General features: G+C 42.6%; 2 protein-coding genes across 6 annotated transcripts in view; both read right to left on the bottom strand.

The window, feature by feature from the left end:
* Positions 1-6,201, bottom strand: part of POLR3E (RNA polymerase III subunit E) — a 29,024-nt gene extending 22,823 nt beyond the window's left edge. The window contains exons 1-3 of the mRNA XM_082772278.1: positions 6,091-6,201; positions 1,973-2,053; positions 802-852 (exon numbers count right to left, since the gene is read on the bottom strand). Of these exons, the coding sequence (XP_082628404.1) occupies positions 802-852; positions 1,973-2,008 (87 nt within the window). The 5' untranslated portion in view covers positions 2,009-2,053; positions 6,091-6,201. The remainder of the gene's footprint in view (positions 1-801; positions 853-1,972; positions 2,054-6,090) is intronic.
* Positions 6,202-8,502: 2,301 nt separating this feature from the next.
* EEF2K (eukaryotic elongation factor 2 kinase) overlaps positions 8,503-16,036 on the bottom strand; it is a 32,752-nt gene continuing 25,218 nt past the window's right edge. For 2 of the 5 annotated variants that reach the window (XM_082772910.1, XM_082772909.1), the window contains exons 15-19: positions 15,525-15,659; positions 14,953-15,141; positions 14,436-14,560; positions 12,893-13,071; positions 8,506-12,239 (exon numbers count right to left, since the gene is read on the bottom strand). In XM_082772910.1, the coding sequence (XP_082629036.1) occupies positions 12,130-12,239; positions 12,893-13,071; positions 14,436-14,560; positions 14,953-15,141; positions 15,525-15,659 (738 nt within the window). In that variant the 3' untranslated portion in view covers positions 8,506-12,129. Of the gene's footprint in view, positions 12,240-12,892; positions 13,072-14,435; positions 14,561-14,952; positions 15,142-15,524; positions 15,660-16,036 lie in introns of all 5 variants that reach the window. The other 3 variants (XM_082772913.1, XM_082772911.1, XM_082772912.1) reach the window with 3 other exon arrangements.

The following is a 16,036-nucleotide window of genomic DNA, read 5'->3' as shown; positions in this document are numbered from 1 at the left end:
TTTCCTGAACTGTGTGGGACTGCTGAGATGACAGTGTGGTACCCAGATGAAATCTCCCAGCCACAGCTGCAGCATGCTCAGAGCTGCCATTTCTCCAGAACACCCACACGAACCCCTCATGAGGCAATGCTCACACCTGAAATGGAGCAACTGTGGGTCTCCAAGAGGCAAGGCTACACAGCCTGTGTCAGCACGTGGCACATGCTGTGCAGAGGAGCTGGGCAGCAGGCAGTGCTTTGCCAGTGAGCATCACCAGCTTACAACGAACACTGCATCCATCAGCCTCAACAGACTTCCCATTTAGCAGATGGGAAAAGGGAATAACAAAGATAAGCTGACTAAAGAAATTCAGTAAACACAAAATAGACTTCCAAATTCCTAACATATCTCCACCTTTCATCACCTGTTCTATCTCTACATAAGGGGGCTCACACCAGTTTATGAATACTGGTGACACTGCCTTAAACAGGGCCAGTCCTAACGAAATCAGTAAAGCTGTCAGAAATCAGTGATGGCAGAGGATGGCCAAGACACTGCAGATCTATCCAAACTGCAATAAAACAATGTAATCTACTAGAACTCCCTCAGGGTGGTTAAAGGGTATGATTTAACGAGAAGTCTGTGCCACAAACGATAAATCTTCTCTTACAAAAAAATTTAATACGAAATGTTTCAACTGACTGAGACCCACAAAGGTCTGCCTATACCCAAGATCCCGGCAGGCTGAACCAATAAGTGAAGTTATTGCTCGTTCAATTCATTTTAAACAAATTTTCACTACATAAAAGTTAGCTGGAATACCTGAAAAAGATACAGCTTCTCCAGTAGACTTCTGGCCAGGAACACATCAATCTGAAAAGCAAGAGAAGCAACCTTCATCAGGTAACAGCTATGACAGATGGAACTTCAGATACAAGTGCAATCCGTACAGCTCAAATGCTGTCAAGTTTAGGTTTTTTGTTATGAACTGTAATATAAAGTGCATTCATGACCCTCTTGACAAAGGTCTCCTCCTTACCAATTTTGACACAAAATTCAGCAGTCTTTTAAATGAAAAAAAAAAACACAAAAAACCAAAAACAACTATGATGAGGCAGGAGACAGTGGCTCTAGCTGCATTTTTTCTTTCTAAGGAAACTTGGCAAACATCTGATATGAAACAGGAAAATCTTTGACTGAGAAAGAAGAGGATGCTCCCTCCGGCAGCATGTCTGAAAGTTAACTTCCTTGCTAGAATTTTGTCATAAAACCTTTCAAGCTAGACAAGACACACCCACAAGCCAAATCTGATGTAATACTAGCATTTTGCCTCTGATACATAAAATTCACAGATGTTTCATGAGTATCACATATGGAAGCTTCCATTTTTGGTACCTTTGGCAACACTTCTGTCAATTCCCACTCCTCAGGGCTTATGACCTTTTTATGAGCTTGCCCTTGCTTGTACCTGTGGTGTGTTAATTCATACACAAAGTAAGCAGGACACTGTGGCTGCTGTTTGGTAACAGTCCTTTAAAGAAGTCTCGAATCAGAGCACAAGTGCTTCTTTTAGCAGAGGGCATGAAAACATTTTAGTTTCATATATAACAGATATTAATTCATCAAAATCATTCAATTTTTTTTTTTTTTTGGACTCAGCTACCAGAGAACTATGGGGCCAATAAAAATACATAGTGGTCCCAGCAAGTTCCCCACCTGTGTTCTTCTTCTGATGTGGAAAGATTACAAAGGGTAAAAAAGGTGAGCACATCTACCCACTGAGCCTGCCAACACAGATACCATTATTTTGGTCCAACAGATAGCACGAGCCATGTTCTTGGCCCATGTAACATATTCCCTTCTACAGAGCAAGTCACTGGTTATCAGACAACCACTGATGTTGATGACTTTTTTCAGCAATGTAAGAACAACAGGAACTAGAACAAAAAAACAAGAAAAGCCTCACGTACGATCACTGCTGCCACACTTTTACCTCTTGTATAATTGGATCATCTTCTTCATTTGCCATGCTAGGATACAAAAAGCTTTTTCTTGGCTTATTTCTTTGCACAATCTGAAAGAAAACAGATATGTCATATGAGTCACTACATCTGTGCCACGTACCACATGTAGCCTAGAGTATTTGTTCATGTTAACTTGTGTTTTTTTCAGCGGTAATCTGTTTAGTCTGTTTTTTTTAAGGAGCGTACGTGTTTGCATGACAAGGTCCTAATACTCCACAATCTTGACCAACTGGCACCAAATTTAAAAGACAAGCAAGTATCTCAAAGCTAATTAAGTTCCTGCAGTTTTATGAAAACCAGCAGTTACATCAGAAAGCAAGCACTCAATCAGTGCTCTGCAGATGGAAGGACAGGCCTTTTGTACTTGCATAAACTGCATCTTTTATACACTGCGTGACTGTTACACCCCGGTAGCAGCTGGTTTGCCAGCCAGCACATCCACAGGGCACTGGCGGGTCAGTCAGCACACGTGAGCTCTGAAATAGCCACAGCACTTGTCACCGTCACTAAGGACGGTGCTGTGCAGCTCACTACCCTCCACGCTCAGAAAACTTCCTTGAAAGCAGATAGTGAAGAGCAGCTGAAGAGATGGGAGAAGAAAAAGGGTTGTGTAAATCCTGTGCTCGGGACCAGTCAACCTGAGAACTTGCTGGTCTTGATTTCCTCTAAATGACACATTGTAGCCCTGTCGCCCAGCTGAGCACAGACACTCTTCAGACTGTTTCTAAGTGACAGCCCCAAGACACACTTCTTGCCCTCTCCTGGACCCCTTACAATCACCAGAACAACAGGTCTTACTTCATAACTCAACGAGCTCCAGAGAAAATAAGATGCTAATATTAACGGAGGAGCGGGCGCTCTGTAACAGTGAGTCACGGTCAGTCCCAGTGCTGGAGTCACTGCCATGCCTGGTTCAGGCCATCAAATAGAAAACGGTCCCTCAGCTAAGAGCAACAGTAATTTTTCCTGCTGAAATCAAATACAAGGATTTCTGAATTATTTGGGATGCCTCCATGACAATGTAATCAGTCCACATCATTTGAGACCATCGATCAGCCAGTACTGGTCAAGACAGGCATAAAAACTCAGACCTCTCACAAACTGACCAAGGAAGTTTTAACACCAAAGAGAAGAAATGAGATCTCAGGCAAAGAAATGAGATCTATGTCTTCTACTCCCAGATGCCAGCTCGCTTTTTGCTGGAATTCGTACAGAGGAAGAGTAAGAAAATGAGGCAGAATCCAGCACCAGCTGGCAATACAGGGTTGCAAGAGACCAAAGCAAACATGTTACATCCAAGACAGCAGTGATTTTCTTCAAATACACTAGCAACCACTTCATTTAACCAGCTCAGTATATTTTGAAACATGTACAGGCTTCTCAAAACATCATGTCAATAACATGCAGTTATCTAAGAAACCTTTCAGAGAGGCTGGATAGGCACCTGGATCTGAGTGCTAACATTACCACGTAGGTAAATTTCCATCCAGGCAACAGCTCTGGTTTATACACGCTGTTTCTGCCATTCTAGCTAGAAACACAATTCCAGATTTGTTATTTTCAGGTTCCCCACTATCAAAAAGTGCTCCCCCCAGCGCTTAACTGCAACTTTCTGTTCTTTTATATACCAGCATATCCCTAGCTCTTTCTACTCTAATACCATGTCAATAATATTTCAAAATCATATTTGAAATTATCCCATAGAAATGCAAAACCTTCACAGCTCGGTCAGCATCCTCAGTTAACTACAGACTGAGGCTCATGCTGCAAAACCACAGCGGTGTGACACCAGAGGGAGCGACCACTGCTTTCTGCTGCCAAGCTCTCCCTTCGTCCCAGCAATACAAACATGAATGTGTTGTTTTAAAAATGAGACGTGTCACTTCCAGCTTTGCTTTCCCTGCTCACATCTCCCAAGTGGCTTGATACAGCAGGCTCACACAGTGCCAGCCTGACAGCTACAGAATGGGGCTGTGCATGAAATGGAGTGACTGCAGTTTTCATTCAGAAAAGAGATGACGCCAGGAGGCTTCCCACCACGTGTGAGCACACGCTGTAACACCCAGGAGGTGGAAGACATGGGTCTAAACCCTCCCTCCTTGCCTCAAAAGCACTGAGATTGACACTTCCCTCTCTGATGGACTGAGTGCCAGCTCTGTGCTTGCTCCTTCTCTCTTGAGGAAGTCATTTAATTTTTCTGAATATAAATTAAGATTCCCTGGGCTAAGTAGAGAAAGAGAAACCTAACCTGAAGGACCTGGTTTCTGGTCCCTCATCTAACACAGCTTATGTAATTTTACTTGACATCTCCTTGTGAATCCAGCTGTCGGTACTCATGGAAAATGCTGGATTACAAAGATCACAAATTTTCTTAATAATTTAAGCATAAAGAATGACTACAGTTGCTTTTACTGGAGTGTCAGAATAGCAGGTCTATAAATAGGAAGCAGTATGTCCCAGAACAATTTATAATGTTCATGCGACTTGAAGGAATCCTCTGCATCAGAACGAAGCTCTTGCTAAAGGCACGCAGACGCAGTTCTACATCTATATGCACATATGGCATCTGTAGAAACAAACACCACATGAATAACAAAATGGAATTAAACACTAGGTGATATAAAGTGTGGTTACCTGAGTATTTATTTCAAGTTTTCGTTGAACTGCCTTGAGCAGGCAGAACTGTTTTCTTTAAAAAGGAAATCCCCTGTGCAAAGCGATGTTAATGCACTTATTAGTATGAATCATTAAACTTCAGAACACCTTGCATGGAGGCAGAAGATATAAATCTTCTCATTTCTCTTGCAATGGACCAACACTAGGACTGATATAACCACTCTTTAGCTGCCCATATTATCATCAATTTAGAACTAGTTTTACACCAAAGAGGCATAAAACACAGATAAAGCAACTGAATCCCACCTCTAAGTTTGAGCTTAGAACAACATTTGGGTACCAAAATTATCCTTTCTATTACTAAAGAATTTAAAGTAACTGTAAATAGGATAATTGCAAACCTGCATGACACCTGTCACACACAGACTTTTAGTAAGAAATGTTCTAGCATTTTACTGAGTCTGTCAGTATCACGGACCCTAAAATACAAATACTGAAACTTGAAATATTTTTCACATAAAATTATGCAGTGCAGGAAAGGCCTAGAACTCCTGCCCTGTCAGTGCCTTAAAGGACAGATAATGCACCAGTGAGGCGGCAGAAATGCCATCTTCTGAATCACTACCATAATTTCCTCTGGCACCTGGACCTTTCTCTGCAGGGAGCCTCCTGGTCCAGCCCCAGCAGCGATCCTCCAGCTCAGGGTGGCCTATATCATACTGTAAAATGGAAGCTTCAAAAAAAGCTGAAGCATCTTCCAAGCATTTACAATAATGACAATTTTGACCCCATTACTTGCTCTGTTTCTCCTCGTTTTGCCTGTCTGCATGCAGCTTTGCACAGTCATCTTCTGGCAGCGAACCCAACGAGGGCCCCTCTGTGCACCGGGACCTCTGTGCGGAGGCAGCCTCCCTGCAGCATGTCCCCGGGCTTTCGGGGTAACACGCTAAGCACAAACCTTTCCGTACACCTCGACATGCAGGCAGCGAAGCGCTAGGCCCGTTCCGCCAGGCGCAGGCTCGGAGCTGCCCGGTGCTGCGTGCTCCCTCCTGCAGGAGCGGGCGGGCAGCGCTCCCACCCCGCCGGGCTCCTCTTCGTGGCCGGCAGCTTCCTCCCGACACGGCGACCTGCCGGGGGGCGAGGACCGGAGAAAAGGGGTCCGCGGGGAGGGGGGGAGCCCACTGCTCCCAGCCCAGCTCCGCCGTACGACGCGGACGAGGGGAACCCATTGGAAGCAGGAAGGGCCGGGCAGGGCTCTGCCGAACGCAGAACGGCCCCAGCCCCGCGCTGAGGGGAGCTGAGGGGCCGCAGCCCGCGCCCGCCCGTTCCCGGCGCGACCCCGCCGCCCCCAGCCCTCACAGCGCCCGCAGGGGGCAGAGCCCCCTCAGCCTAGGCCGCGCTGCCCCCGCTCCCCTCCAGGAGCCGCACGGCCCCGGGGCCGGCCGAAGGGACGCGGCGGCGGCCGCTTTACCTGGCCGAGGGGCCGGCGCGGGCGGCGGGGCCGCCGGCTGCCCGGTGGCGGTGCCCGGTGGCGAGGCGAGGCGGGCGGGCGGCGCTCAGGCGGCGGCCATGTTGGGGCCGCTGCGGGCGGCACGTGGGGCCGCGGCCCTCCTCCTACCCACAATGCTGCTGCTGCGGGCGGCCGCGGCCGGGGAAAAAAAATAACGCCAAAAAGCTGCTGGCAGCGGTGGGATTCGAACCCACGCCCCCGAAGAGACTGGAGCCTTAATCCAGCGCCTTAGACCGCTCGGCCACGCTACCGGGATGTCGGGGCTTGCTTCGGCGCTGCTTTTAGTGCGCACCCAGCATAGCAGGGCTTTTTTTTTTTTTTTTTTTTTTCCTTTCTCTTAAATAATTTTTTTGCGTTTAGCAGCCCCTGTATTTCCAAAAGGAGGAGCCCAACTGCTCCCTCTACGCACCATTTCCACGTTACAAATAAAAAACCTTATGTATTTTATTTATTTATTTTTTTTTTACATCCCCACCTCAACATCCCGTCCTGTCCCGACCCCCCAGAGGTGTGAGGGCCCGGCCGCCACCCCCCACCGCTGCCACCTTGGCACTGCTGGAGGCTGAAAGTCTAAAAAAAACAAAAAAAAACAAACAACATAAGAGCCACGTGTCAGGATGTGCTGCTGCAAAGCTCAAACCCCACTTCGGTTGAAGAGTGAAAGCCCAGACTCAGCAGGATGTTTCCCCCCCACTTTGCCGCAGCCCGCACAATGCCCCGGCAGCAGGCCGAGCAGGCCCCGGGCCCCAGCAAGGTGCCTGAGGCAGGTTCTTGGGCACTTACACAGGTCTGACCCTTCACTAGACCCAAGGGGCTGCAGTTGGGAAAAGATACCAGCTTGTCTAGGGTAAGATGGCATCTGCTAACGCAGCCCAATTTAATTCTGTAGTTACAGCAGTCCACTTAAACAGGAGACCAGGAATAACCCTGCCCCAGAGCTCCTGGCCACCTCAGCTCATTGCCTCCCAGCAGGCCCAGCTGCTCCCAGAGCCCCTGTGTCCCTGTAACGCCCCTCAAGGTGGCTGCCAGGCCTGACCCTGCCTGGCCAAAACCTTCCTGAGCTGCTACAGGTACTGTGGAACGACGGTATGGACACACAGGTGTGAAGGGGACCCTCACCCCTGCTACGGTTTTGCACATTCAGACAGGTTTAGGGAGCCTGAGCGAGCTGTCCTCCAGCACATCCCTATGCAGCAGGGGGCACAGCACCCAGAGATGCAGCTTTTTTTTTTTTTTTTTTTGGGGGGGGGGGGGGGGGGGAGGGGCAAGAGGCTGTAGGCAGGAGCACAGCTCCTGGGTGTTCTTGGAAGGGCTGCTTGGTGCCCCAGAAACTTTTGTGAGGTACCAACACCAGCCCAGAGAGGTGCTGGCTCCTCTGCTGCAGGCAAGCTCAGCCTCTGCCCTAAAACATCTGCCTTGGCTGCAGAGAAGCTTCCCTCAAACACTGAAGAAATATGTATACCCGAAACTTACCAGGGCACAGGTCCCCCCCGAAGCTGGATCACTAACTTTGTCATTTTACTTGTATCAGTTAAGATGACGATCATGGGACTTTTTGCAAACTAAAAGTGAACTTACTGGAAAACTCGAAGCTACCTGCCACATTATATTGCTTTCCTGACGCAGGAGTTAGAGAAGAACAAGGACTCACCCCTTTCATTATGCCCAGACTCTGGACCAGACCTCATAGCAAGCTCTCCATAAAGTGTTCAGATCCCCCAGAGTGGGAGGCACATGAGCCCCCCCTCCCTTCCCCCAACTTAAACCTGAAAACAACCTGACTCACCACCAGAAGCACTGGCCTAGAATCCAACTGGAGGCTCAAGCAAAATCCTCCCTTTTAAAATGCAGATGAGAGGTCCTGATTTGGCTCACCTAAACTACACCTTCATCTGTTAGCAGCCACTCTACTCTCAGAAGTGAAATTACACCTGTGAGGAAAATAGCGAGATTCAAGTCAGTCCTACAGACCAGTAATTAGGAAACAGACATTTCTTATTTATATTCTTCAGCTGGAAGCGTTGTCTCCATGATTTCTGACTGATGCAATCCCTGCTTCCTTTGTTCCACCTGCCAAACACTCCAGCTCTCAGAGACAGCAGCTGAGGCATAAGACTTGCAATGCCAAGTATCACTATTTTTCTACCTTACTGACACTAAGAGTGGAGTGAAGAGGCCCCACTAGGGCTTTTTTGTTTTAAGAATCTACTATTTCATATTGTTTAAACTATACAGTTACAATGAATTACACCTGCCCAATTAAAACAAAAAAGCAACAGGAAGTTTTAACAGTTTAAAAGGGCTAGTATCAGTTTATTCTAGAACATAAAGGGGAATAAATCAGACTGAAATGACAGTGTCATTAGATATTATACCCATTACAAAGAATTCCCACCTTGTATCCCCCAGACCAAATATTTCCATTTTTTTCTCAGGACCAAGCAATGACTGGAAGCATACAGATGTGTCTGAAACAGTCCTGCCAGTGAGTGCTACAGTCATTATTTTATTCTATATTAGTTACAGACATTGCAGGAGTAATCAAATGTAAAGAAATCAACACATCGACCTTTTAGTTTTCTTGATAAAATCACCGATTTTCTTGTTACACATCTGGTGATTTCCTCTGAGATATTCCTCCAAGTGTTGAAAGTGAATGAGAACAGGGATTGAAAAGAACAAAATAAAAAAGGATTTCTGGAGGCTTGCAATAGTAGGATTGAACTTTGGCAAATTAAAACAAACAAAAACACCCCATGTGCAATGACTAAAACTCTACTGAGAAAAGTGACAAAAGAGAACTTTATTGACCAGCCAGAATAAAAACAAACAGTGTGATGCAGGCAATTAGTATTTGCATATGCAAAATGACCATGCAGTCTGGTATACAAACAGAGGCTTCCATCTTGCTGTCCTTGCCCAAGCAACAGTCCCAATGACATTCAGAAATACTACACCCAGGTAAATTATGCCAAGCCTCAGATTTATTTTCACATTTAAAAAAATACAGATTTATTCATTGTGAATAGATTAAAAATACAGCATATAGCAGTATCATTCAAGAAGTCTATCAAATAGTTTTTCTTCAAAAGAATGTCATAAAACAACTTGTGCATCTTTCTGTAAACAGTTTTAATTTTCAAATTATTGACAGTCCTACTTATTGTATAGCTAAATAATATATCGCCTTAGGACTCTGTAAACAAAGTATTAATCACATGTATACATTTGCATGTCAGATCTGCAGAGAACTGTCAGCAAATTTAGCAACTACTGAACTGAACAAATGAAACTATGTCAAGAAGTGTCAATAATTATACTCTAGAGTCTTTTACTTACATATTTCGGATGGTCACATTCAATCTCCTCTCCTCCCTACATAGCTGGTGGGGTTGCACATGCTTCCTTCTCTAGGAAAACCTCAAACACTTGGCATTAACACCTTACATGGAAAACAAAAGGTTTTGTCTGCATTAGTTATAATGCCTACACTGTATCAGTTCTGCACAAAACACTAACTGTTCTTCAGAGATGAGTGGCACATTCACTTTTCACTGACAAGTGATGATTTAATGCTATGCACTGAAAGAGCAAAAAGGCCACATCCAAAACAGACTTTAGGTACCTAAAGCAGAACTCTGGATAGGCACTTAAAGCATCCAACCAACTTGTGATCCTACTAACTCCAGCCCAACTTCAGCATATTATGTCCAAAGAATTTGGTTATTTTAGTACCTACCAATACCTACCTAAACTCAACTTAGGACAATCTGTCATTTAGTAGGTGAAGAGCTTCACCTGGTACCCTCACAGAATCAGGCACTCTCCCTAAAACAAATAAAAACAAAAAAAAACTCTAAGCACTTATTTCCCGCACTCCCTACATTTTATGGCAAGAAGATGTGGCTGCTCCAAGGACACTCTAATGGCTGCAACTGCTTCGTGGTTGCTCAGGAGTACAAAATCCAAGGATCCTTCTCTCCTGCAAGAGATTCAAGTCTTTCCATCTCAATTCCTTTACCACCAGCATCTCTCTTTCAGACAGCGACAGTTGTTACTAATATCATGCTTAGATATGGTTTAAACAATAATTTAAGATCCACTTGTCAGAAAGAGTAAATGGGGAGTGCAACTTTGGGCCCAGTGGCAGGGACAGTCACAAAGGAAAGGAAGAAACAATTTCTGTTTCTTGAGCAGTTTCTACATTTTACAAGAAATAGTCCTTGTAGGTGAATGCAAGGAACCACACTGAAATCAACTACATCATCTAGCAGCTTGTTTATTTTTACACATACTCTTAAAAGCTGTGCTAAAATGAGACTGGCTAAATATTGCAGATACTCAGCACTTCATAAGAGCTGCCCTTTATTCATCCCAGTCAACATCCTCAGGAGACCGTAGGGCCAAGGCAGCATGAAGCCTCCATCATAATCTCCTGCAACAACTAAAACAACTTAACCAAGATGAAGAAATAGGAAGAGCTGCTATGTCCTCTGTACAGATGGCACTGTGGCTTTGGAATAAAATACTGGAGCTGGAAGAGATTTATATCTGTGCCATGATAAGTCAACCACCACCATGTATTTGTCCTTACATTACTCTTTTCAGATTATGCAAACAGGATACAAAATTTCAAGTGTTTGGGGATAATGTTTTCTCCTTAAAATCAGTAATTTTCTGTAACTGACATTTAAAACCATTAAACCATCCTCAGTCTCTTCTGAAGAACAGAACTGTCTTTTAGGACGCTTAGTTGTAAACTGTAGAAGATGCTAAAATTCAGATGAAAACTCCCAAACACTAATTCCACAGAGAATAAGCTTTGTAATGTATGGTAGTATTTAATAAATTACCCAGCGTAATCTGGACATTTGTAAAGCTACGTGTATATCCTTCATCAATCAGCTCAAATCTATCATGAAGTATCATGTGAAGTTACTTCATGAATCATAAGACAGCAGATAAAACACACAAAGCCATTTAAACCAGATAAATTATCTTCTATAATAATGGCTGAATCAACATCCCCTAAGTTTTTCAAATGTCCCTCTGAAAATGAGAACACACTTCCCAGCATTTCAAGTGAAACTTCTTAGTTTTGCTGAAAATTGAGATGTCACTGTAAAAATAACTACACATTACTAATATATTATAGATCTTGTTATTGTACATCACTGGGCAAATACCGTATGAGATCAGTAGAATTCTACACAATAAGGTTATTATATGGTACAAAATGTAAAAATGAGAGAGGTAGCTGGATTCCTCACCTCATCAGAAATATTAGTGATTTTCTGAAAATACGCAATGCTGGTAATCACACGTATTGTACCCAGAAGAGCCTCACTGCTAATCTGAAGCTTTTTTTTTTTTCCCCCTCCTCCTCTCCAAAGCATATGGATTCTATCTGGAATTACTTTGAGAAGGAAACAGTGCTTATTGATAAAGTGGGACTACTTATTAAGAGTAGCTGCATGCTTGGCATGCTTAAATTGAAAATCTATATCCACATGCAAATTTGGTGAGATACACCAAAAATGAAGAAATGCTGTGAATCTAGGAAAAAATGAAATATTCTGTGTGTGGCAAGAAGAAAAATGCAAACATACTGATCATTTACTATGTGAAAAGCAGGACATGTGAAACCCAAGTAGACATCAGCTTCACTTCTCCCAAAGCAAACAAGAAATGACATAATTCAGGCCACTCAGTTCTAACAGTTCATATATATATATATATATATATATATATATATATATATATATATATTTTATATATATATATATGTAAAGGTCAAGTGTGTCTGCATTACAGCTTTAAAACACTGACAGAAGTGCACTATGGTACCCTACATACTGCCTACATTTGGATTTCCACCCTCAGAAAATTAGAAAACTAAAATACAAAAAATAAACTGGTAACGCCACATAAAAATATATCTTTTTAGCTGCAAACACAGTATATAAAAAAATTTATATACAAGAACTGCTAATTGCAGTGTCATTCTTCCATCATCGCCCAAGCCTCTTCTGCTTTTTGGTAGTACTGATTTGCCAGTCTGCCCTTCATAGCTTCCATTGCTGCTTCTGCTGCTTCTGTGTAGAGCTCACCTAGAAGCGGAAACAGCATCAAGTCATGTTGACATGGTAAAGTAAAACCATCTGTTTATCCTGAAGCAATTAAAGGACAAAAAGAGAAACTGAGGTCAAACTACACAGCCAGATCTGAGTGCCGCTGTGTATTCTACTGCCAGCAGAGTTACACCAGCTGGGAGTCTGTCTTTCCCTCTACGTTCAGAGTTACATGCCTGGCTGCTGATGGCTCTTCAATATATTTACGAGGATCATAAACATGCCTGACCCATGGGAGCCCCCAACAAGATCATAAAAACTTAGATGCCTGACATATAGATTTATACAATAAGACAATGCTATGTAAGACCTGGAAGTTATGGGTGCAACTCAAAATACAAGCAGCAACCTGCAGTTCTGTGGCTTCACAGGCAGTGAAAGTGCTTGCTAGCCACTCAGCATGTCACACGATTAGACCAGGCACCACCCACTACCCTGTCATCAGCAAAATCTTTTTTCACCATTTTCAGCCTTATATCAACCCAGTGCCATTGCAGCTCCACCTACAAATCCAAGGGTACTGACCCTCTCTACATTTTGTAGCAGCTGAATTAGGAAATTTATTTTTGGGGTACCTCCTGGGGGAGAAGGAAAAGTGGGATTACTAATTACAGAAAAAAATGCACACTTGCCTGATCTCTGTGGATCCTTATCCAAGTGGAACCCTCCTGTCATCAACATCTCTGCTTCCCTGGCCAGGAGCAGATACCGGGGTTCGTCTTGAGTACCATCATATTCACCTCCCTCATCATAGTCAGTCATGTTCAGGGCAGCATTGTACCAGTACAGCGCCTCCTTCCAATCCTGTGCTCTGAAGTTAAAAATTATATAGAAGACAATTACCTTAAGAAACAAATGCACTTTGCACTGGAGATTAAGAATTCCATTTTGCACTAGATTCTCAGAGTCTTTAGCGGTCACTATGGTCACTATGCCAAGTGAGAATGGGGTCACTTTGTGCAGTAATAACAGATGAGAAATTATATGAAGTTTCTCGATGAACTCCTACACGAACTTTCATTATTAATTACATGCTTCAGGTCTGGCATTTCTGTTTGTGAAGATAACTGATTCAGAAATAAACTGAAGTCACAGAATTTGTTTCATACTTTAAAAATAGCTACTTTTACACTGAAAATACTCAGTGCACTTCAATGAGAAACGTCACATTATTTTGAATCTCACTATTGCCAAGAGGTTCACTGTTGTGCAAAACAGAAAACAAGTAAATAACAAACACATGCTACAATACAAAAGCAAAAAAATCGCTATCCTAACTTGTTATATTTGTACTTAAGGCAATTAATATTTATCCATTTTTTAAAGACTCATCTAAAAGGCTAAAAAAATCAAACTCATATATTGTGTAGCCTTTTGGCAAACTATGATCTACCTGTTAGTCAAAGTGCTGCTCCTAACCCTCCTATCAAGATAGGAGTGCTGGCTAAACTAAGAGAGACTTACTGATGTAAGTGCATTTTTAGACTTCATAAAACTTAAAATCATACTTAGTTGAAAGTAATATCCTTTGTTTTAAGACAATGCTCCTGTCAAATTTCCATTTCTACTTTTATTATGCGAAGGAATGGAAGACTAACAGTGACAAATACTTCATTTATGTGACTGCATCTTGACTATGGTCAGTTTATGACTTATTTTTCCTGTTCTATGGGTTCTTTCACAATTTAATTAGGAAAAAAAAAACAGACCACTTTTTAAAAACAGCTTTTAAAAAAATCACTAAGGAGGAGACATGGCAGTTGTAAATATTTTTTACTTATTTTTAAGGTACTATTTCTCCAGGAGAACCTTGTGTTCATTTCCCCCCGACTCTAAGATCTTCAGTTACGCAACTCCCACTGAAATCAAGAGAGTTTTAGCACCAACTTTAGAGCAAAGAAAACCGTTCATCATAGGGAACTTTTGGTATGAGGGCTGAAATCAAGCATGTAAGTGGACAAAATATGGATGCCCAGTAGCAGAAATAGGTCTCTGATTTTCTTTCTGTGTTGATGTATCATAGCCTAAACCCTTTTTTTTTTTTTATTCATACCTGGGTTAAGTTTGAAGTTACTCCAAAATACTGTTCCACAGCATTATGACATAACAGCTCTTCATGTGAAAGGAAGGTATGTAGCAATTATATAAGTTAAGTTACTCAGTTGCGCACAGTACCTGTCTGAACCAAGATTTACACCCGTATCATATGCTCTTGCTACCAGGATCATGGAAGGGCGGTCTCCAGCTTCTGCTGCTCTCAGCAAGTAGTCAAATCCTTTTTTTCTATTCTCTTTTGTGTCCTAGTCAAAGAGACAAAACCTCTAGAATACATGCTGAGTAAAGTCATCCCTTCCTCTAACACTAAACGCATATCGGTAATGTTTGCAAGTGTTTAATGTCTCAGAAACAGACCCAGCCATGAACTGCTGAGGAGCTGATTAGTAAAGATCACTTCAAAATGTTTCCTAAAAGGTATGTAGTGACTTGCTCACAAAATTATGAACAAGCAGCATTTTTAGTTCTTTATCTAAGTCCTTAACTACAAAGTCACCTATTTTCTCTGAAGAGACTACAGAACACCTAACCGTGGTTTTTGTTTTATCTCAGTTTCCTCCTATTTTTATATTCATTTTCCAGGGGAACACAATTGTGGATTGTTTTTTTTTTTTTCCCTTTCATCTTTATTGCTTACCTCCAGAGTAACCTCAGAAAGAATGTGATGTGGCAGCTGAGAGCACATGAGTCCTAACCCAACAATGGCTTCCAGCTCCCCACAGTCTGCAGCATGCTCCAGGTGAAACAGAGCTGACTCCTGATCCCATTCTTTGTCTTTCTCACAGAAACGTCCAGCCTCATGGTAGCGAACCATGGCCAGGTGAACCTAGAATGCAATAGTACAGGAAAGATACACAAATACTAAGTACAGATCTGATTCTTCAAAAGCCCTGTGCCTATACTTCACCTAGGCACAAAGTACTTCTCTGAGGTGACTACTTAAATCTAGTTCTGTGTGTCACTGCAGAATCAACAGCAGGATCCTTACCAAAGGAGCCCAGATATTGGAAGTCCAAAAGCAGATGGAACACATGGGTTCCTGAGCTTAGAACTGCTTTATAAAATATGATTAGGTGACAGAAAGCTATACACTTGTTATTTATTTTCACCTGCACAATTAATTCATGCAGTGAAGCACCTGTAATAAGTAATAAATACAAGATCTCTTTTTTCCATCTGGAAAGAACAGAATTACTAGACCCATCCTACCTTCCCAAGGATTGACTTCCCAATTTTCTTTTCAAGTTCTAGAGCATTAAGCCTCTGAATTTCTTGAGCGACACAGGATGGTCTGTGGATGTGGACTCGGGAAGAATTGTAGAGATTCCATTTCTCCACACTGATCTGAAACATGCAATATACTATTATTTCTATTCCAAAATTTAAAATTCTATATTATTCAAAAGGATTACCATCCAGAAATCAAAGCCCACATTAATACTGTCATTTATTAGTAAATGCTGTCATTTAAGATACGGCTTTCAGAAGTCACGTTAGCAGCTGAATAAGCGTTTGTGTTTCTTCAAAGAAAAAACACAGTGAGGCACACTACAACAACAAGTATCTTCCTTAAATGACAGCAGCTAAGCAAAGTAGCACCTTTAAATTATGAATCAGGAAATAGGTACTTACAAAAATAAGTACCTGGATAATCACACTGCAAGCACTAAAGTTTCCCATGCACAAGAAATTAAACCCATACTTTTCTGGTCAGAATTTCA

The sequence above is a fragment of the Aythya marila genome (assembly GCF_965140915.1).
Source record: "Aythya marila genome assembly, chromosome: 15".
NCBI lineage: Eukaryota > Metazoa > Chordata > Aves > Anseriformes > Anatidae > Aythya > Aythya marila.
The sequence above is the reverse complement of the archived record's forward strand: the minus strand, read 5'-3'. Positions and strand labels throughout refer to the sequence as shown.